The 23,290-nt window shown below is 41.6% G+C and overlaps 1 protein-coding gene across 1 annotated transcript in view; it reads right to left on the minus strand.

Moving 5' to 3' along the window:
• Nucleotides 1-3,829: 3,829 nt before the first annotated feature.
• Nucleotides 3,830-23,290, minus strand: part of Adamts20 (ADAM metallopeptidase with thrombospondin type 1 motif 20) — a 131,522-nt gene continuing 112,061 nt past the window's right edge. Inside the window, exons 36-39 of the mRNA XM_006974321.4 lie at nt 22,371-22,504; nt 17,733-17,824; nt 7,057-7,161; nt 3,830-5,741 (exon numbers count right to left, since the gene is read on the minus strand). Of these exons, the coding sequence (XP_006974383.1) occupies nt 5,652-5,741; nt 7,057-7,161; nt 17,733-17,824; nt 22,371-22,504 (421 nt within the window). The 3' untranslated portion in view covers nt 3,830-5,651. The remainder of the gene's footprint in view (nt 5,742-7,056; nt 7,162-17,732; nt 17,825-22,370; nt 22,505-23,290) is intronic.

Genomic DNA, 23,290 nt, shown 5'->3' on the forward strand with positions numbered 1-23,290 from the left:
AGGTAACAAGCCATACGAGAAATGAGGTTTCCTTGCTTGAGAAACAATGGTTATAAGACTGGGAAAGGAGGCTGCCCTGGCCTTAACATCTGTAAATTGAACAACTTGTCCGAAGAACAAGGTAAAAGTGGTGAGCTGATTGGCTGTGCCTCCCCCAGAGTCATTTTCTTCTTCTATGCAAATCAAGGCTAACCCCATTGACCAGTCCAGCCAACTCACACAGCAGACAGGAAGGACCCACTTTCACAGCCGAAAGGCACCTTAGAGCTCACTACTTCAAATCTCTGTTTCAACAGTTGAGGAAAACCCCAAACTGCCAACTTGTTTAATGTAAGTAAGCTTCTTCATTACGATTGCATTCTGCTCCAAAACACCTCTCTCCTTGTTGCAACCTGGCTTTATTTGTGGAACAAAGGCGTCAGAAAAATAAATATCACACCAAAAACAAATTCTGCATTTGCTTCTGGTCAGGCAATATTTGATCTTATTAAGACCATTCTCTGTCGTTGGGCTTTTTTTGTTCTGCCTGCCAGGTCACACAAATCATGAAATGGAGACTTCTTATTAATTATGGAAGCTCAGCCAATAGCTTAGGCTTGTTTCTAACTAGCTCTTAAATAACTTAAATTAACCCATATCCTTTAATGTACTCTTAATGTTCTTTTTCATGGCTCGGTTACCTTTGCTTTGTAGAGCCTATGCTGCTTGCTCTGCGTACCTGGCGTCTCCCCATGACCCCGCTCTTCTTCCCAGTGTCCTCTCCACCCCCCAAATCCTGCCTAGCTGTTGGCCATTCGGTTGTTTATTAAACCAGTCCAAGTGACACATTTTCACAGCGTACAAAAAAGATTATTCCACAACGATTCTCGCATCCAAGCTTTATATAATATGCACATGCATGTGACACAGATAAGGATTTTGTTTGGACATAGCGATCGGCCGGAAACTGGGTCAATGACGCCTGGAAAAGAACTGTGTGGAATACACAAGCTCTCCAGCAAGGGCGGAAGTTAGCTTGGCAGCGTTCCAAGTCCTCCAGCTGCATTGTCAAGAGTGGCCAGTAGAGGCCGCTGTTGTCAGTTGTATCTCTCACATTTAAACTAAATTTTTTAAGTAAGTTATTGCAGAAATAAGTGAAATGAATGTAGCAAAAATATTCGTATTATCTTTAAAATATTAAATGGCAAGAGGAAGGCACAGCTGGATCTATACTGTATAATAAAGTCTCTGATGGTACTTAAGGACAACATAAAGTTGTCCTTAAGCCAAGGATAGAGTGGAATGACAGAAACAAAACAAACAAAAAAGACAAAAGGCTCTTTATCTGGGCAAATGATGCCCTACAAGGTTGCTGTGAGGATTACATAGGATAAGAATATGAAATTTGCTTTATTAAAAAAAAAAAAAAAACCTCTTTTTTTTCTCTTTTTGGTCAGAGAGTGGGGGAGAGGAAAAAAAAAACGATGCAGGAAGTTGAAGAGATTTGTTTCGAATGCCTTTCCTTGTAAAAACAGAAAATAATGCTGTCTGTTGAGAATCTGGGACAGAAGAAAAACAAAGCATCCAAGCAAATCAGCAACGCTTGGAAATACGCAGTCAAGGGCAAAACCAAAACAAAACACAACCAAGCCAGGAAACTGACAGTACCAGCCTCCAACTGCACGCTTCTGTTTCCTTGTTCGGGTTCTGGTCAGAGACACCAAGCCCTCCAATGAAAAGTTTCTAACATGCCGCAGGGTATGGTCCACACACGTAACCCCAGCACTGGGGATACTGAGGCATTCCACTTTGAGGACTGCCTAGGCTACATATCCAGACCCTGTTTCAAACACCAAAACAACACAGCAAAACACATGTGTGTATGTCCAAACTTGGCGTGGTGGTATACACCAGGAGCATCATAGCTAGCAGAGGAGAGGCAGGATGGTCATTGTCGGAACATGGCCCAAGGATGAAGCTACGTGAGAAGAATTCTGAGAGCTTGTGAACTCCAAGGAAACAAGACGAGAGTCTTATGACCTCTGTTCCTCCATAATATGGGTTGCTCTTAGAATGTGCTTTTGTGCTCCTCCCAGGTATGGTAAATAGAAGTAGGTTTACTTCCGATTACCCATCTGCTGTGGGATGGTCTGTATGTCAAATTGCTCTGATTAGTCAATAAATAAAACACTGATTGGCCAGTGGCCAGGCAGGAAGTATAGGCAGGACTAACAGAGAGGAGAATTGAAAAAACAGGAAGGCAGAGGGAGTCACTGCCAGCTGCCGCCATGACAAGCAGCATGTGAAGATGCTGGTAAGCCATGAGCCACATGGCAAGGTATAGATTTATGGAAATGGATTAATTTAAGCTATAAGAACAGTTAGCAAGAAGCCTGCCACGGCCATATGGTTTGTAAGCAATATGTCTCTGTGTTTACTTGGTGGGGTCTGAGCAATTGTGGGACTGGCAGGTGACAGAGATTTGTCCTGACTGTGGGCCAGGCAGGAAAACTCTAGCTACAAATGGCGCCCAAAGTGGGGCAAGAGTTTCCACCTAAAACCTAAAAAAAAAAAAAAAAAAAAAAAAAAAAAAAAATCTAAAATGGAGCTAAAAACAGTTCTTAGTTGTTTCTCTCAAGCCTACATGTTTGAGCTACTATGGAGGGTTCCTGGCATGTGCACTCGACCTGCAGTTTGGCAGGAATGAGGCCTCTGCAAGTGGCACATTAAGCTGCATTGTGGATTTAGCCTTTACTAGTACAAAACAAAAAAAGAGGTTTCTGGCTACATGATTCTTTGATAAAAACATAGACCCACTATTTCTGAGAGTTGATGGCTCCCAGAGCTAGCAGAAAACTTACCACTGCCATGTTGGGAAGCTAAAGTGGGCGGAGCCAGCAGCCACAGCTCCGTTTCAGTCTTAGAATGCTACAGTTTAAAGCAATAGGTTCAAGGTAATATAAAAAATAAGCCATGTAAAGATGGCACTCACACAAAAAAACCTAGATTATTTTCTTTTTGATATTCGTAACTAAAAAACATTTTTGATTACAAAAGCTGTTGAGTTATGCCAAAATGTGTATTTTAAAGGTACCTTGACTTCAAAATTTGGATATAAGGATATGTTGCCTTGGAAAAGAGGCTCTGCTTTTGTTTCCACAGAAAGTAAGAGGCTATGGACTTGTTCCAGATTAAGATACATCAGGTTTGACCAGCCAAGACCCCCTAAAAGGTCTCCAATGACACCAAAAAGCCCAGATGATCCAACATCCAGAACCATTTCAAGACAACTGGCTCAGATGATAAACCCTTATGGACTACTCCATAATCCTAAAATTTTCTTTGTGTCCCCATTAAATACGGCACACCCCTCCAGCAAAAAGTAGTAAGAAAAGCTACGCCCAAATTCCCAAATATACCAAGCTGACTTTAAAGTTGTGTAAAAGTTAAAACCTTCTTCTTTAAAAAAAAGGGGGGGGGTGCTGTGGGATGTTCTGTATGTCAAATTGCTCTGATTGGTCAATAAATAAAACACTTATTGGCCAGTGGCCAGGCAAGAAGTATAGGCAGAACTAACAGAGAGGAGAATTGAAAAAACAGGAAGGTGGAGGGAGTCACTGCCAGCCGCCGCCATGACAAGCAGCATGTGAAGATGCTGGTAAGCCATGAGCCACGTGGCAAGGTATAGATTTATAGAAATGGATTAATTTAAGCTATAAGAACAGTTAGCAAGAAGCCTGCCACGGCCATACAGTTTGTAAGCAATATAAGTCTCTGTGTCCTGAAGAGATTCCAGTATGGGTCCTTTTCAATATGTGAGGGACATGAAAATAAGGTTACTAATGCCACACAAATACATTTTTATTTAGATGTTTATAAATTACAATGCTTTAATAACAAATGAAACATTTATTGGAAAACGTCTATTTTGTCTTAATGTCTGTTCATTTCAGAGTTCTGCAAGTGTTTGACTACATTGGCAGCTGGTTTAATCCAGTGTCTTATACAGCACCTTATACATCTCTAGCAAATATTTGAAAGAAAACATTTTGAGGGTAAAACTAGCACACTGATATTTACTGGCAGATGCATTAGTAAATCCCATTTTTTTTTTGTTTATAGGGTAGGCCAACATGAGAAGATATTTGCTAATTTGCTTTTTAAAATCCCACCATCATATAACACATCATTATATTATCCACATGAAAAGCAATCTCTTAATACCTGAGAATCCACCTATAGTGGTGCATTTTTATATTCATTCATGAACACCCTAGTAGAAGGTAGCTGAGGTTCCCTGTGATGGGTACTACTGACCTTCAGTGTGACAGGATCTGAACTTGCCCAGAAGGCAGGCCGACTGTGCACACCAGTGAGAGACCATCCAATTAGGTTTACTGTGGAGAAGAGCCATCCTATCTTTGGAAGGGAAAGCTTTTGCTTTTCCAGCTTCTCTTTGTGTCTTGCTGGTGCACTCATGACTGGGTTGTCGTTTTCCTCTGATGTCAGCTTTTCAGCTTTCCCACATGTACCGAAGACCAGCATCCCTGCTCCAGTGTCATTCTGCTATTGCCTCCTGTATCACTCCAACAAGCATCCAGGCCCTTAGCACTAGATTGAGACAGCTGGGGGCATCCAGCTTTCCAGTGTGAAGACAACTATTGTTGGAATATACAGACTGTATTGTGTAAACCAACCTAATAATGCCCTTAAAAATTTGTTCTATCTATCCTGTTCTTCTAGAGAACCTGACCACACAATCTCTAATAAAAATTTTTTTTGGTCAGGAAAACAGAATTGCATGTTTAACAAAAACTTTGGATCACTGGAATTTTAAGAATCTCCATCTTTCTAGTTGGTTAACAAAATAAAGTATATAACCTTGAGAAAATAGATTTTTAAGGGTAGTTACATATATGGGTTATAAAGGTACAATGGTACATAAACATTATAAAAACAGCATATCACTCATAATTAGAGGTAGGCTTTAAAAATCAAATCCCAATATATCATACCTTCTCTATTTTGTCACAACACTTTCTATTTAATACTTAACACAAGCACATTTCTAATTAAAAAATTGTATTACATTTTTAGAACCATTTTTATTGAAGCACCAAAGTCCATACATAAAATTAAAGAAAAAATAAAATAGTAAATCAAAATCATATCAGGAGGAAGTATGGTGTCAACATGCTTATTTGGCATAGTTATTAATTTGATATTTACTGAGGGATTTAATAATGCTTATAGCAATTTAAAATAGTTTCTCCTAATTCTTGTTTGCTCCATTTTAACATCACAATGACACTTCATTGTACTATAGTAAACTGATCAGGGGTTTATTTACATGTGTGTTTAATAGTAGAACATAATTATAGTCCAGTCCAAGCTGTTAACAGCAACATTTTCTTGATAGAATTCATTCAAACATGCTTGTATTCCCCACAATAAATTATGACATTAAAAAAAGATCCCGATTAGAGTGATATGTCTGTTAAGTTTCTCTTGGAAAACCTATCAACATTATGTGGACTGAAACCCTGATGAGCACCCAGACAAAAAAGGTTTGAATATGGAAGTCTCAGGAAGCCAAGAGTGAGGAAGGAGCACCAGACACCTGTGTTTCACAGAGCACCATCACCTTTACAGTACTTCTGAGTTCTGAATGTTCAGAGTACTTGAATTGGGAGCCCTGTTGCCATGTGGGGAATGCATTTTCCACAGAACCCTCCGCATCTGCCATAGACCTTGGTTCCGTCCTGAAAGTATAAAGAGGTAGAAAACACAAGAGACTTTTATACAAGCTGATGATCGGACACAACACAGAAAAAATCACCCGCTTTGAATCATATGGCTGGAGTCTTAGCCAAGGATCCCTGTAATAGTTGATGTTCAATGCAGGTCATGTGTGGGTCCAAAGAAAACGGACAGTCTAAGATTCATACCCACTGTTGCTCATGTCAAATAAACTACAGTATGATTTACATACTTCATCTCAGCACACATATTTTTCATCAGTATGTTGACTTGTATTGGTGAGTATGTGGGTCTGTGTATGTAGGTGAGTGTGCACATGTGTGTGAGTACATGTGGAGGCCAGAAGTTGACATCCGGTGTCTTCTTCCACAGCTTCCCACTTTATTTAATGAGGCAGGGTCTCTCACTGAAAGTGGAGCTCATTAATTTGGCTAGTGACTTCTAGGAAGTCTTTCTCCACTCTTACTGTAGCACCAGGGTTATAGATGCAGGGCCAGGTCCTCATGTTTGTGTGGAAGGGACTTTACCAACTGAGCCATTTCCTTTTCCCATATAGCTATTCACATAGATAAAAACAGTAGTGTTACCTAGATAGAGATTGGCAGGAAAATAGGGGTACCACATAAGTGGATACTCTTAATTCCTGAAAAAACATTTTGAAGATATTTGTTAACTGGCTCTCAGTTCAATAATCCCTTCACTACACTAAAGTAAGGAGATAAGTAAATTTTATTGAACCATCAAACCCAAATTGAACCATCACTTTGAAATATTAGACCCTAAATCTCCATTGGGAGTTTTGTTTGTTTTGATTTTTCCACACTGGTGGTTGAACCTTGGGACTGGTAGCCCTTGCTAGGTGGATGCTCTCTCACCCATCTACAGCTTCAGCCATCTTCAGTTTCTTTTCAGAGAAACTCTCACTAAATTACTCAGGCTAACCCTTGAATTCACTTCATAACCTGGCCTTAAACTTTCAGGTCTTCGGCCTCAGCCTCTAGAGTAGCTGGGATTACAAGTCTATGCTACTAGGCCTAGTACAGTTAAATCACTACCTTTAAAAAATACACACATGTCCAGTCATAAGTTTGAAATCTGAGATCCATGTTCATGTGTGTGGAGCCCATATTTAAACTTGTGTGTCTTTATTCACATCAATAAAATCAACTTATTCCCCATTATATGTGGCATATACATGACACACTGTAAGTGTCTGGTCTTTGGTCTTATATGGGCTTACACCTGAGTTTGGGGGCCTTTAGTGCTAACTCACAGCACAGAAGTGATTCCCAGACTCTTTGGTCCTGCAGGACTTACTTGGGATCTGTGGATGATGACAGAGGCATACCTCCCCTGAGCGAGCCACTTTGCTGTGTTGGATATCTTCATCCCAGTTCCTGCTAAGTTAATGCTGAACTGCCCCTACATTGTGAGAAATAAAAAAAATGAATACATAAAATATTTAAGAATATTCTTACCCGGGAGCATCACATGACTCAAATTATATTCCAAGGGTCTTAAAACAAGCAAAGAAAGCTGATCCAACTTTATTGAAAGAAAATGAGCCAGTTAAGGAGTTTAAAATGTGATGACAAATAAGTCTTCTCAATTAAAAGTGCAATAACACTACGTAATGTTAAAGGAATTCTGCCAGGCCTTAGACTCTGTGACATCGAGAGCCAAGGTGCCTGTGAGAGTTGGTGAGTCCTTGATGGAGGAGTCTGCATAGTGATTAAGATGTGTTCAACTTTAAGGTTCCTTTTGATTCAAGTTTTGACTACTTATTGAAAGTCTTTGTGGCACTACATCTGTTCACTGTATTTTCTAGAATCGTTCCTTATCGTGACTCCTCCCTTCTGTAGTAAAAGCAACACTCCTTTGCTGATGACACAAAACCACCGAATGTGGCATTTCCCCCTACAAGAGCAACCATTTTAAGGCCCCAGAAGGATGTGTGGACTATAACAACACACCACTTACACATTATGGTGTGTGGTCCCTAGAGGCTCGTGTCATGCAAGAAATATTTTTATGTCAAAATATTTTAGGTTACCTTTGTTAGTAACAAACTTCAAATATATGCCGATTTAGAAATTAAGTGACCAAAGGTGATACCGTGTCATATTTATATGATCATATGGTAAAGATTTATACACTGGAAATTAGAATAAACACTGATTTGATCCTCTGACAGTATTCAGCATGCACTGAAATTCCAAGCTAGATGAGGCACTCTAGGACCCCACCTTAACAGTTCTGTGACCTAAGATGCTCACATCTTAGGCATGAATGATATGAAACCTGGGAGAATGCATTGTGGGGATTAAAACTCTATATTATCATGAAAGCAAAATATAAATATAAAACAAACTCACTTAACTGTATTCATGAGCTACTACTCTTGTTAAGAATTAGAATATTAGCCAGGCATGGTGGCACACCCTTTTAATCCTAGCAGTTGGGTGGTAGAGGCAGGTGGATCTCTGTGAGTGTGAGGTGTATGGCCAGCCTGGTCTATACAAAGAGTTTCCAGACAGCCAGGGATACACAGAGAAACCATCTTGAAAGACAAATAACTAACTAACTAACTAACTAACCAACCAACTAAATAAATAAATAAATAAATAAATAAGATATCAATTTTGTTTACCTACTTTAATTTTTGGCCATTGTGAAGTTATTATTTTAAAATAAATATTCATTCAAAAAATATATAATGTAGTTATGGTAAACAGAATTCTTACTACAGAAAGCTTAGGTAAATTCCAGATATTTATTATATAAGTCACTTGATTATAAAACACAGACTACTGTATTTCCAGAATAGGGCCTCAGTATTAGAAAGTGCTTTTGAATAGATGAATAATGAATCACATTATAAATATTAAATAATAAGAACACAAAAGTAAACACATGAACACACATATAACACCCTTCAGAGTCCATGACAGCAACACATTAGTACTTTAATACTGATCCACATCTGAGCCAAAGAGTTAATTCCTGGGTATATCACATTGATATTCCATTGATATGATGAAAGGACCTTGCATATCTTGTAACTTTCAACTTTCTCAGATGTTAGAACTTTGTTTCTTCCTAAATATAATAGGTCCTCCAGGGTGGTATGTTTCAACTTAGAGGAAGATGTTAGAATAAGACGTGGTGAGGGAGGCTAGCGTGGAGCTGCTCAGTGCAAACTCTTGTCACATCAATTCATCAAGACATCTTGTAATCCATCATATAGTGTATGCTGAAGAGTAGTCTGTGGACATCAGAAAAATACATGTGGTATATTGCGTTTGAATGGAAAAGTTCTGTGTTTCTTGGTTAGGTTATTCGGTCAACGTAGTATTCAAATCCAGTATTTTCTTATTTTCTTCCAGTTGATCTGTCCATCTTTGGAGGAGTATGGAAGTCCCCTTCATACAGAAGACTATCATGCCTTTTGGTCTTTATTTCTCTTTTCCTGTCCATTGACACTTGCTTTATGTATTTAAGTGCTATAGTGTGTGCATGCATGTGTGTGTGTGTGTGTGTGTGTGTGTGTGATGCCACAATTCTGCTTTGAAATGGCTCCAAACATAGTTCTGTCATTTTGTACTCTGTATACAAAACAGCACTCTTAGTATTTGCTGTCACTGGTCCAGTGGGACAGCTCAGTGGGAAGAGGTGATTCTGTCAAGCCGAGTGACCTAAGCTTAGTTCTCTGGAGATCTTCTGACTCCCACACTCATGCTGTGGCGTGTGTGTGTGTGTGTGCGCGCGCGCGTGCGTGCGTGCACTATTATAAAATCAAAATATGGATCAGTTCTGAGATGTGATGTTGCTGCTGTGATCTCGGCAGCACCGAATGTCCAGTCCAGATTCATTTCTCTATGAAATGAGCTGAGCACAGTCATCTCATTTAGTGCACACGTTTGCTTTCATCTTTAACACGCACATCAAATCATTGTCTTAAAGTGAATTTCCTTGTGACTTGTGATCACTAAATGTTTGGTGTGTATGCCTATCTGTGCACCTCCACACCAAAGGGTTATGTAAGAAAGGGCTGGCCAGCAGTGGGGAAGCTTAAGAAGCACTGAGTGAGTAAGCTGGGCGGGCGGTGGTGGCACACGCCTTTAATCCCAGCACTCGGGAGGCAGAGCCTAGCGGATCTCTGTGAGTTCAAGGCCAGCCTGGTCTACAGAGCGAGCTCCAGGACAGGCACCAAGACTACACAGAGAAACCTCATCTCAAACAAAACAAAACAAAACAAAACAAAACAAACAAACAAACAAAAGCCAAACAAACAAAACACCAAAGCAGCACTGAATTGACTCCAAGGCTTTCCAACGGCGATGAACAGCAGCAATGACAGCTGGTGTCAGGGTTAAGGTCTTCGGCAGTTTCAATGCTGCAGAGATTTTCGGGTAAGGGCTTTGGGGAAACGCCTCTTCCTGTCTTTGTACTATAGGAGGGGGCTCCTCTGTCAGCACTGGGTCTCACTCTGCCCAGCAGCAGCTGTAACATCAGTGAGACTCAGGCCCGGGGCTCTCACGCACTGCAGCGGTGGGACTGGACCTTTGGGCAGGGCGGTGCGTGCATCTGGGCACTGGGGTGCAGGCATGGGCTCACTTTCCATCCTGTCAGTGTGTGCGTGGCTATAGTGCTCTCATTAAACTTAGACTGTTTTCTTTGGGAAATTTCCAAGCATCCCATGCCTGGGCTCCAGGTGAAGCCATGCCTCCAGCCTTAACAAGGCTCTGAGGAAGAATACATTTTCCTAAGGTTTGGGCCTAGGGAAGGAGGAAGACTCAGTTCCGGTCAAGTACAGGGACAGCTTAAGTTCCAAGGAGCGAGGCACCATAAACCTGTGACTCTGGACTGCAGACCCTAGGAAAGTGAGGCATGGTGGTAGCCCAGGCAGGCAAAGCAGGTAGGATTGTTGAGGTCATACATATGACGTGGCTCTGAGGGAGGCCAGCCATTCAGCGAGGTCTTTACAGTACAGAGACGCAGGTTCCTGCCTGCTAGGCTGGTCCACTTCCAGATGGGTTGGCACTGAGGATGTTTGGTCAGAAGGATGAGGTTCAGTCAAGTGCTCATGCTCTAGAACATGAGGCGCTGCATCTATTCAGCACCTGGATGCACTGTTGCGGGCTTGGCCGGGTCTCTAGATCTTTGGACCGCGTCTAGCTTCACATCAGCTGTGCCCCTAGGGGGTGTCCTACTGCTTCAGTGCACCGGAAGCCTGAAGTGCTCGGGGTCCAGAGTGTTGCCACCACTGTGATGCTAGAGTGGTGTTTCTCAACTTGTGGGTCACGACCCCTCTGGGGAGGTCAGATGCCCCTCTCAGAAAACAGATATTTCCATTACAATTTGCAACCGTAGCAAAATTGCAGTTATGAAGTAGCCACAAAAATAATTTTAGGGTTGGGGGTCACCAGAACACGAGGAATTGTGTTAAAGGGTCTCAGCATTAGAAAGGGTGAGAACCACTGTGCTAGGTGGAGAAAACACTGGGTATCCACCACTGAGTGTGAGAACAATTAGATATCTGTATACAGGACCCTCCCACCCCCAGGTTCTGTGTCAAAATTAATCCAAAATGAGCCATAGGGTAGATATAGAGCAGGACTAGCGTGTAGAATAAAAAACATTTTAAAAAGGAGAAAATCTGTGCAATTTAGCATTTGATTTCTTAGCTCAACAATCCGTAAGAAATAATACATTTGATTTCATTAAAATAAAAGAAAAACTTTTACTCTGAAAGATGCTTACATGAAAGAAATGGTGGTTCAAAGAAAATGTGATATCTGCAAATGTCACTTCTGGTGAAAGACCTTTCTTTGTGTCTATCTAGTATACACAAAGGACTCGGCATTCACCAATTGGTAAACAAACTCAGTGTCAAATACAGCCAGAGACATGGGTGTCCACCTCATTAAACACAGCACACAAATGAGAAACAAGGTCGGGGAAGGTACTTAACATCGTCATGCACCAGATGCTGCTCATGAGAAAGCAAACAAGTGGATGAAAACCCACTAGGCCATACCAAGTGTTGGCGAGGGTGCAAGGCAATGTGGATGTTCGTCTTTGCTGGTGCAAAAACAAAACTTCTCTTCACAATGTACACCACAGAATCTACAACAAAAAACCTAGGGACTTCACCTAGGAAACTGAAAACGTATTTAGACACCTGTATGTGCGTGTAAATCATAATTTCCAGCACCTGGAAATAACCAGCATGGATGGTACTGGCATGATCCACTGGTGTTACTAGAATGTGATTATTTTCCCCAACTCTCTGGGAATCAAATATTAATTACAAGACAGAAAACAAGGTCTATACCAGGACTCTTTGGGAACATCTACATTCCATCTGACATATGTATTCCCAAGTCCCATAACACTCTCCAACTCCATCTCACATTCAATGTGGTAAAGTTTATTTTCTCTAGAGAACTCCATATGTGTTTGTGCTCTTTTTAGTATTCATATCCTGGGGTACCCAGTCACATGCAAACAAAGAGGATGTGGTTCTGATGAATCCCCAACATCAGAACAAGTTCTCTCTGTGAGATCTAGCATCTGGAAGGTATTCATGCAAATGTCACGTAACTTAACACAGAATCTGGTTTATACATTTCACAGAACATCTCCCAAAATACTGGGCAGTTTGTATTTTTGGTAACAGTAACCTGGGGCAGACAAACACAGACTGAATATGGATGACACAACTCCTTTCAAAGCATCTCTCTGTGCCCAGCACCATCTAATTTTGGCACGAAACTCTGCCTTCCGGAAATGTTCAGAACCAAATGAAGGGCCGTCGCACCCTGATGGTAGAAAAACATCTTACTGCTGCTCTTCCATGGACTATTCTAAGGCTCTGAGAGGTGGGTTGACATGGAGGAACTGTCTGTCCAACTATAAACTGAGATTATATGCTTGACACCTACATAATTTCCTTAAAATATTTGTGAGGGAAAGGTATTAGAATGAAAGAAATAACTACCCTATCATTTTAAAGTACGACTGTGTAGAAACCTCTCACCTATGTGTCTTATTCACGATGATTATCTCTGTTGAGACACTTCCTACAAGGAGAACTCACCCATGAGACAAGACAGGTTTTGATTCTACTTGGTAATTATGCGATTTACTTGAATACCAACCTCCTTTGAATTTTGCTGGTATCTCTCAGTGAGCAGACTTAAATCAACACGGAATGATGAGGCTCAGATTTCCAGAATTTGACAGTCTTTCTGAACAGCAGTATTCGGAAGGCCCCCTATCACCAAACTGTTCACATATCTCATAGTATCAAATATACGACCAGATGGCTGAGTTAAAAGGAGAGTGTTGTTGGAGAAAGTTCATCTGTCCTGACATGGATTGGCCACTAGAGGATTAATCTCCACATGAGAGGGTCAAAAGGAAAATGTCATCAATCAAAGGAAGCCATGCATCATGTCGAACATCCTTTAGCGTGTAAAACATTTTCGGTTACACATCCTTGAGTTTAGGGGATGTGTCGGAATGCACAGACAAGGTGTTTGAAAGGGAGGGGATCTCAAAACTGAAGAGAAGTTCTGGGGAGAGATGTGAAAGGAGTCCATTCTGGGAGGGAGCCATTGATCGCCCCATGAATAGAGGAGGAAACAGGAAAGAAGAACTATGGGGATGAGTAGACCTAAGCATCTTCAATGACTGAAGGAGAATGCAAAAGTCCTCTGAAAAGTTGTCTGCTTTCAACAACAGAGACAACAGCACAAGACATGGCTCAGTGGGCAGATGTGTCTGCTGCACACACATGGGGGACCGAGTCTGGATCCCAGCACCCATGTCAAAAGCCAAGTGTGTGTCACGTCACACTAGCCTGTAACCCCAGCACAGCAGGAGGCAGAGACAATAGGGTCCCTGAGACTTGCTGGCTGCCAACCTAACTCCATGCTTCAGAAGAGAGTGACAGAGCAGGACGTCTGACCCCCCTCTCTGGCCTACACATGTGCATGTATACATATGTGTAGTGGGTAGCCATTCCAGCTTTAGTCTGGGAGTTCCAACCCCCATTGAGGCTTTGGTAACTATCACGCCTACAAGGCGGGGCCAAGGGAGGGCCCTGAGGACCCAAGATTGGGATGTGCCACTGCTGGAAACCCAGATGCTAGAGGTGGACCGACAGAGCTCTCCAGAGAACATCACCGGACTATACTGCATCCTTGCCAGAACCCTCAGCCTACCTATCCCTTCATTTGTAAGTTATGCCATTAAATAAATCTCCTTTTAACTATGTGGAGTGGCCTAAATAATTTCACCAATACATATGTGTGAATATATACCATTTCATTCACACACATACTCTGTTAATGTGCAAGCACATGCACTCATACTTCTCTCTCTCTCTCTCTCTCTCATGTGTGGCCTTCTGTTCCCTCTCCCACCTTGGAGATTTCTAGTAATGGTCAGTGGAGTTATGAACACAGGGCTCCACATCCCCCTAGCTCCCTCCTAGAGCTGTGGTTTCTGCTTGAGATAGGTAGCCCCCCCTCCCATCTCTCATCCCACCCACCCGTGTACTTCAGAGTTCTAGTACAGGTGAGGTCCTCAGATTTCTCAGCTTCCTTCTTCCAGTCAGCCTCTACTCACAGAGCAGAAAACACACCCAAGATATGACCACGAAAGAAAGCTGGGCCCAAATCATCGTCACCTGAAGTCACTGATAAGCAAGAGGTTTCATTCTGAGGAGGATAAGCTAGGAGGCCAGTGATCATTTATATGCATGGCACTGTGTACAGACAAGAATGTTAATGTGATGGCGAACAGCATGTTTAGAGGATAAATGTACTCTGTTAGGCTTGTAAAAAAAAAAAAAACGAAGTTGTATTCAGCTGGAAAAAACCATGAGGAAGTTGCTACTACCTTGAATGTACATCTGGCCCAAGGTGAACCACTTCCTGGTACAGTTGGACTATTCTTAAAAATTGCTGATGGTTGCAAAATATTTCATTAACTCAGCTATCCCTACAAGGTAATGGGTCACAAGATTAAACAGAGTAACCACTAAGTTCTGCCTTTGTATGAAACGCTTGCTTGCTTGGATGGCTGAGACACCTGCTGCATATCTGTTACAAAATCAACACTTGCCCACACCCAGACAGGATATGAGTTAATTTGACTCCCCCAAATTATAAACTGATGATTTTTGCCTCTATAATCCTTTGGCTAACAATAGCAAGGGCCTTACCTAGAGAACTCTCTCTGGTTTGGTCCTGGATGGTCTCTTTTTAATAATGAGCCTCTAATTTACTAAAACCAAAATTTGAGTCAGACTGATGGTTCTCTGAATGGCCCCAGACCCACAAGAGCTTATCTGAGGAAAAGGCCACTGTATGCTCCCAGATGCACTGTACAGGCACAAAAGCTGTCCTCAGAGCATAATCAGGTTATAAAAATAGAAAATTACATGGCATTTCCTAAGGGGATGGAGATTATCTGGAATATAAAGCCACGAGGTTCATGCTTCAAGGTGACATTGAAGGTGGGATTTTTAGTGATATGCAGGAAGAAGATAAACAACCAGAATAAGAGCAGTGAGTAGATGGAAGAGAAGGTTGAGGTTTAACCCCGGGGAAAGGGATGGCTGAGAAATACCCCTCCATGAGTCTCTCCTGACCCACACAAATATCTAGTCCGAGGAGCATAATGTATCTGGATCCGATTGTGGAGTGATTGACGTCTCCATGATGGTGCCCCAAAGGCCAGAGCTAGCATCCAGCAGCTGGAAAAGAGTGAGAGCTGAGGGCAGTGTCAGCTCAGGCCGACTGGCCAGAGTTGATGGAGAGTCAGGTGGAGAGCTGAAAAAGAGGAGGCTGTGAAGACTGCGCCTGTCAAACTTTGACGATAGAGTAACTTACACATCCAAGAAGCTGGGCAGATGGGAAGAGACCCACCCCAAATGCTCCTTAGTGAAGATGCTGAGAGACAAGACAAAGGGGATGCTAACAGAGCAGGGGAAACTCAGGTGGATTCGGACTCAGCATCTAGATGGGTAGGCAAGTAGGTAGCAATTTTTAAAAGAGTGGGGAAATTAAATGTTACAATAGAGAACATTCCTTGGGTGAGGAAAAAACAATAAGGCCAAAAGAATTAAATACGGCACAGTGTACAGGGAGCAAAATGTACAAGATGGAAACCAAGTAGACTGATAACATGAAAAGTCCACTTAAAAGACAAAGACCACTCCCCTCCCCCCCCCAAAAAAAAACATCTATAAGAAACACTCAATCTCCAAGAATAGAAACTGAAGGTAAGTCCATGGAAACGTATGAACCGGGTAAGTAACAGCTCTAAGTGCTCTGGAATGTCCACACCAGCATCAGATAAGTAAACCTTAAGGCCAAAGGGAGTTACTACAGAGGAAGGGATCATGAAAAGAAAGCCTATTGGTGGGAGTTATAAATGCACAATCGTGTGCAGCAAGAGCTTAATGTAAAGGAAAGAAAACTCATGAAACAAGAATGCACTAAGAACACAGTTCAACTTGAATAGTGGTAGAGTTCCAGCAGCCAGCATGAAGCAGATCAACAGGGAAACAGAAGAGTGGGCCACACTGCCTGAGCAGCCTGAATCTTATGAACAAATTACCCAACAGAACGTCATCCTTTCCAAGCATGTCCCAAACACTCTTCAGAAAGAACCACATGTTACACCATAAAACCACTCTCAAAAAGGATGGAATAATATGGCGTGTGTTTTCTAACCACAGTGGAATGAAAATAGAACAACAACAACAAAAAAGAAACTTTAGGAAATTCACAAATTTGTGGAAATTAAACTTAGTCTGAAATAGTTAATGATTCAATGATAATAGAAAATATTTTAATATAAATAAATGTAAATATACAATATGCAAAAATCCTTAGACACAGAAAAACAAATACTTAAAATAGAATTTATAGCTATAAAAGCATAAAAAGAAGAAGATTCCACATCAGTAGATGCCAGAAAAAGCAACACAGTACCCACAGCTAAGTACGGCTCTCCCCCATCATCCAGGAAGCTTTCTTTCTACAGCAGACAGAGGCCATCACAGAAATCCATAACTGGTCAAAATGTAGAGAACAGTTGACTAGGGAATGTCAGTCCTCAATTGATATATTTACAACACAACCCCTACACATTCAGGAAACATCTTGTAAGAGGGGCCGGAACAATTGTAAAAGCCAGAGGACTTCCTCTATGAGATAGCGTCTTCTATATATGTGCCCATGAAGTCTCCTAAACAAGACCTGTGCATTGACAACAGCATCGTGGATGAGGTAGATCTTACAAGGCCTCCACCTAGATGAAGAGCTACAGACTATTAATGACTGTGCCATCCAAGGACAAGTCCCCAAACAGGTTACCCAATCTCAAGTAGCTAGCCCTAAAGGCATATACATGGAGGTTCAAGTATAAGACTGGATGGTCCCATTTCCTCAGACTTCCGGCAAGCATGGCAGATGGCCATAGACCTGTGTATAGAGCAAGCCTCATATCACAATCCAGGAAGCTCATAGAGAATGGACCAGTAGGGTTCCATAGTGCCCTCTAGGGTACCCTTCCAACTTCCAAGAGTCTTCAGCACCTCCCAGTACCACCACCCTGGGAATCAATCCTTCATATATGGACTGTTGAGAAACACACACCAAAAGAACTAATGGCTGCACATCTGTTCATTCCCAAAGACCAGGCTGAAAGATTAAAATGATGAGGTGTCATAGAAGGAGAAATAAGATCGGAACAAGTTATAGGCCTTCCTCTTGAATCTTTAAAAATGAACTTAATATTGGCAAAAGTGTTTTTCCTTCAGCTGATTTATACTTTTCAAAATAAAGGCATACAGAATGCTTTGGACATCCGGTTTTGTGTTTCATGCAATATTCTGGTCAAGAACATTAATGAAGAGAAATATTAACTTTTTCATTATGGAGAACAAGAATAATGAAATGCACATGAGGTACCTGTGGGCATCTGGCAGCACTGTAGCAGTCTCCAGCTGTGGCAAATGGGACTGCCTTTCCAAACAGTGTCTGGGAAAAAAGAAGATCTGTAGCTGTAAAAAACAAATACAACTCATTACCATGGAAACAGCAAGGTCTATTATTTTCAAATATGCAGTTTTCATAGTATCTTAAATATACTTATATGAGTAGTTAAATTTTCTAACAAAATATCACCTCTAAGAGCATATAATATAAAGCTGCCTCAAATGGATGCATTTTATTTAACACAAAAACATACACAGCCTATATTGTCCTAAAAAAATCACAGGTACATCTGGAATTAAAGAAAAATATGGAAAAACTAAACAAATGGTCATTCACATTTTACACCACTGCAAATCTCTGAACTAGATGGAGTGGGCTCATGAAGAAAACTCACAGAAAAACAAAAAATCTCTGCAAAGGTAGACCCACCATGGCAAAGCAGTGTGAGTGCACATGCTCTGTGTCTATACCAATTCACTGGTGCCGTCCTTTTCCTCTTCCGTTTGCTGACACTGTTAGCAAAATGTCCTGATTGGCAGTATCCCTGGAGAGAGTCTACACAAAATCCCAAAACTAGACTCGCTGGATCAGAGACAGGCTGGGCAAAATGCTCCAGCTCAGCTGTGGCCACTGCTCACATGTGCACTCGTCACTTACACAACCATGGTTGTCAGCTCTACAAAGTTAATTCAGGTCACTGACAGCACTGTGCACCCTTTGGTGACATGGGTCCTTTGGAGGCAGTCCCCCAAAGCAGAATGTGTGCAAATTATCTCTCATCTCTAAGGACAATTACGAAAATGATCAGACCTTTCATAATCCATCAGAGGAACTGGGTGCCCCTCTCAGGCCTCAGACAATGTGGCCATGGTGGTGAGCTTACATGTGGCGTGGGTGGAGTACGTATCACAGGGAACTGACAAACCGTACCAGTCGGAGCCATTCAGGAATAGGTAGCTATTAGATATGCATCCCTGTCCTATGCTTCTTTGTGGCACTATAGACAAGACTGGTGAAGAACACGGACAAAATTTCAAAGCGTAGTTTGCCATCTCCTCCAACAGCATGAGCAGTCCATGACACCCATTTCATAGTGGATAATCGGTAGTGTGTACATAGTCCACTTGCCTCTGATGAGTTCTAGCACATCAACTATTACTGGGCACCATTCCTTGGATTCTTTGCAGGTATATCTAACTTTATGTGCCCAAACTAAAATGCATTTATCTGTTTCTCTTCACTCATTATGCTAGCTTTGACTCTTATCATTTTACCTGAATTATTACATTTAATTCCTAGTCATTTCTATGGCTACAATTTGTTCTCCAGCACCCAGGTATTTTCTTCTTGCTTATGATTTCACTCCTACAGTTCCTATGGATTATAATAAAAATTCAATGGTGCATAGTAGTCCTCTCCTCTTATCTAAAGGACATGGCTTCAGGCCTCCCTCAGCTGCCCTTCTGTAGATAATACTGACCCTTATTGAAAAGCTGGAAGCTGAATCATGTCAGCTGAACACAAAGAATTCATTACCAGGTTTAGAGGAGGGAGACCACTGATGACTTTGATAAGGACTATGTCGGATGAGAAGGCATTAAGAAGCTACTTGAAGTAAGTTCAGGATAGGATAGGAAAGGAAAAGTGACAGAGAGAGGGGAAAGGGATAGTGTCTCATTTAAGAAATGTTACTATCAAGAAACACAGAGAAATAAGGTGTGGTGGCATGTGCCTTTAATCCTAGCACTCTGACAGAGGCAGGAAGATCTCTGAGTTCAAGGCCAACCTGGTCTACAAAGCAAGATCCAGGACAGCCAGAGCTACATAGAGAGACCCTGTCTTAAAAAAGGAGAGAGAGAGAAGAGAGAGAGAGAGAGAGAGAGAGAGAGAGAGAGAGAGAGAGAGAGAGAGAGAGAGAGAGATTAGAAAGAAAGTGACCAGAGGGTGTGATTTGCTCTTAATGATAATGGAGGCACTAAGAGCATATTGCATGGATCATGTAAATGGCCCAACAAAGAAGAATTGCTGATGGAGAAGAGAGACTGAGAGTTGCTGAAATAACGTCCTTGAGTCATATCTATAAGACAGCCAAGGAGATTTGGTTTCACTAAGAGCAGGAACGACAATCACTAAGCGAAGAGGCAATGCATGGGTAAAGTTTCTGTGAACTGGTAGTGCAGTGGCGGGAACTCAGGAAATCCCCTTTGGGTTGTGCTCTTTCTTTTTCCAGGTAAATGAGGAAGCAAGGTCACCATTAGCGAAGTGGAAGACGGAAGATGCTGACATGTTAGAAATTAAAACCGGAAAAGAAGGCGTGGTTTGAGCACAAGGACAGTAGAAGGGGAGTGCACTAGACCCATACAGCAGGTTTGCTTGGTAGCGACAGGCGTACAGGAAAAGCTTAGCAGACACGCATTTAAAACGAGATCAGAACCGGGCGGTGGTGGCGCACGCCTTTAATCCCAGCACTCGGGAGGCAGAGGCAGGCGGATCTCTGTGAGTTGGAGGCCAGCCTGGGCTACCAAGTGAGTTCCAGGAAAGGCGCAAAGCTACACAGAGAAACCCTGTCTCGAAAAACCAAAAAAAAAAAAAACGAGATCAGTCGGGACTGAGAAGCACTTGTCACATTTAGTTTCATAGGTATAGTGTGTGTGTGTGTGTGTGTGTGTGTGTGTGTGTGTGTGTGTGTGTGTGACAGGAATTTGAAGTTGGAAAAGAAAAGAGTAAAATATGTATCCATTTGATATTATAAGCTTAGGGCTCAGGCCAATGACTGGCAATATGAGAGTTTGGGTTGATAAATTAGTGAAAAACAGCACCCAGTTGCTGAGTGTAGGTAATATATGTAGTGGTGCTAATTAACTAACACGTTCACATTATAAAATAATAGCCAATATTTAGAGAGGAAAATTTATTATACCAAAATAATAAGTTGGTATATTAAAAGTATTCTTTTTTAAACTTCATAGAAAAAAACAAGAGGGAAAGAAAGGAAGAAAAAAAAGAGAAATCAAAAGTTCTCAGAGGTAGTTTCTAATCTTAAAAATGAAGGAAATGGGATTTAAAGAGATACCCAGGGCCATGTGGTGATGAAAACAGAATTTACACACAGCTGGACTCCAGAGTCTTTGCTCATAATTGCATCAACACAAAACTGCTTCTTTGCCACAAACATGCTCCATCCTCCCAACTAATGCAGAAGTTTAACACACAGCATCTTATGTCAATTCAGTGGGTAGAAACACAGTTCAACTACAGCGTTTCAAAAAACAAAACAGAGCAAAATATAAGGGGGCTGGAGAGATGGATCAGCGGTTAAGACACCTGCTGTCCTTGCAGAAGAATGGAATTTGGGTTCCAGCGCTGTGCGGATGGCTCACAACTACCTGTAACTTCCAGCTGCAGAGGACCAGATAGCCTTTTCTGGTGTCCTCAGGTACTCACACTCTTGCATACATAATGTCTCCCCCAAAATAATATAACACAAGTCTTTATTGTAAGCCATAAAGATAAATATGTTTGTACTAATTTTGTTTCCTCATATAGAAGAGTCCATGTTTTAAGGTGGGGCTTTTGGGAAAGAATTGGATTGGATTTGGTCACCAGGGTGGAGCCCAAATGATGGAACCTGGTGGGTACCCGAAGGGAGAAACCATATTATTATATACACACATACAATCCCATGACGTGCAGACAGAGGAGACCCACACCAAGGCTTGTGCTGTGCTAATTGATCTTTACTTTATAAAGCAACCTGCCTCAGGTCTATCAGAAGTTATAAAACTGGACTACAATACTGCAGTAAAGGTCAGTTTTCAGTAAATGGTAACTGTCATTGTGAGAACAACATCAAATCCCCACATGGTTACAATTTAAATACTGCACAGTCATGCAAATTCTGTCTCTATGCATGGTGTAAGGTGCTGGGTTCAGTGAGGATGGAGACAGAGCCTCTGGTGATGGGCACTCTTGCTTCTTCATGCAGAGATGTAACTCTGCATGAAGCTGCACTGTGGCCGGCATACTGCAGGGTCCAGAGGTACCTGTGACCTGAGTGAACTACCAGTTAATTTCTAGAAATACGGCATGTCTCCAACCTGAGTTCTCTGAGCAGGTCTTCATTCCACCTCAGTGGTGCTTAACTGACTATAAACTAGTACAAGTCACTCTCATAAGAGAAACTTAATTTTATCATCTGTTGATGCAATATCTGTCTTATCTGATACAAGGTTGTTTAAAAGATAAAATGATATGACATACGGGAAAACATAATACTCTATAGTTTATAATCTGGAACTCGTGTTATTGCTTTAAATCTTACCAAAAAACCTTACACTGATGTTGAAATTAATTTCTTTCAACTTAATATGGTTGGGGAATTTTTAAGGTATCTTTTAAGTAAGACAGCATTATTTGAGGGAGCTATCTTATTACTGTCATGATATGACATTTTCATATCATTATAGAGAATGTGTGTTCCTAATAATTGCAAAGAAAACCATTCTGTACAATGCTGGGTTCTTCATTATACCCTGACATATAACCGTACATGGCTGGACTTTTCCTTAGCAAATGGAGGCCTTTTGTTTTCCAAAGAGACCCAGCACTTACTTTTGATTTGCATGGAGGTGAGATCAACTCTCACTTTACTGAAAACAGTGTATCCAGCAGACAGGTAGTCATTTCTACACGCACAATCTTTCCTCCGGCTTCCATTGAAGGGACATTCATAGGGATTTTGAAGTCTGTAACAACATTGGAACATTTTATTAATTGATGCATTTGTTAGACCCCAGTGCGATAAATGAACTTTGAAGAGGTGAAACAGAGCCAGGCAGTGGTGGCACATACTTTGAATCCTGGCACTCAGAGGCAGAGGAGGTGGATCTCTGAGTTGGAGGCCAGCCTGGTCTACAGAGCAAGTTCTAGGACAGCCAGGGCTACATACAGATACAGATACAGATACAGATACAGATATAGATACAGATGTAGATACACACACACACACACACACACACACACACACACACACACACACACACACACATACACACAAAGAGGTAAAATAGAAGAAGTGCTTTTGTTCTTCCACACCATAGTGACAACATGCTAACTGAGAGAGAAGCAGAATTCACCATGACTAATGTGGTCATTTGAATATAATTAGCCCCCATAATCTCACAGGGAGTGGCACTATTAGGAGGTGTGTCTTTGTTGGAATGGGTAAGGCCTTGTTGGAGGAAGTGTGTCACTGTGGGGGTGGGCTTTGAGGTTTCCTATGCTCAGGATACCACCCATGTCTCAGTCATTCCTGTTGCTAAAAGATGTAGGACTCTCAGGTACCTCTCCAGCACCATGTCTGCCTGCATCCCGCCATGATGATAATGGACTAAACCTCTGAAGGTGTAAGCCAGCCCCTTTTCCTTACAAGAGTTGTCATGGTCGTGGTGTCTCTACACAGCAATAGAAACCCTAAAACAACTAACATGCAGAATTCTTAGTGGGAAATTCAAGGAATATTTCTTAGAGAG

Source organism: Peromyscus maniculatus, chromosome 20, assembly GCF_049852395.1.
Source record: "Peromyscus maniculatus bairdii isolate BWxNUB_F1_BW_parent chromosome 20, HU_Pman_BW_mat_3.1, whole genome shotgun sequence".
NCBI classification, from domain to species: Eukaryota; Metazoa; Chordata; class Mammalia; order Rodentia; family Cricetidae; genus Peromyscus; species Peromyscus maniculatus.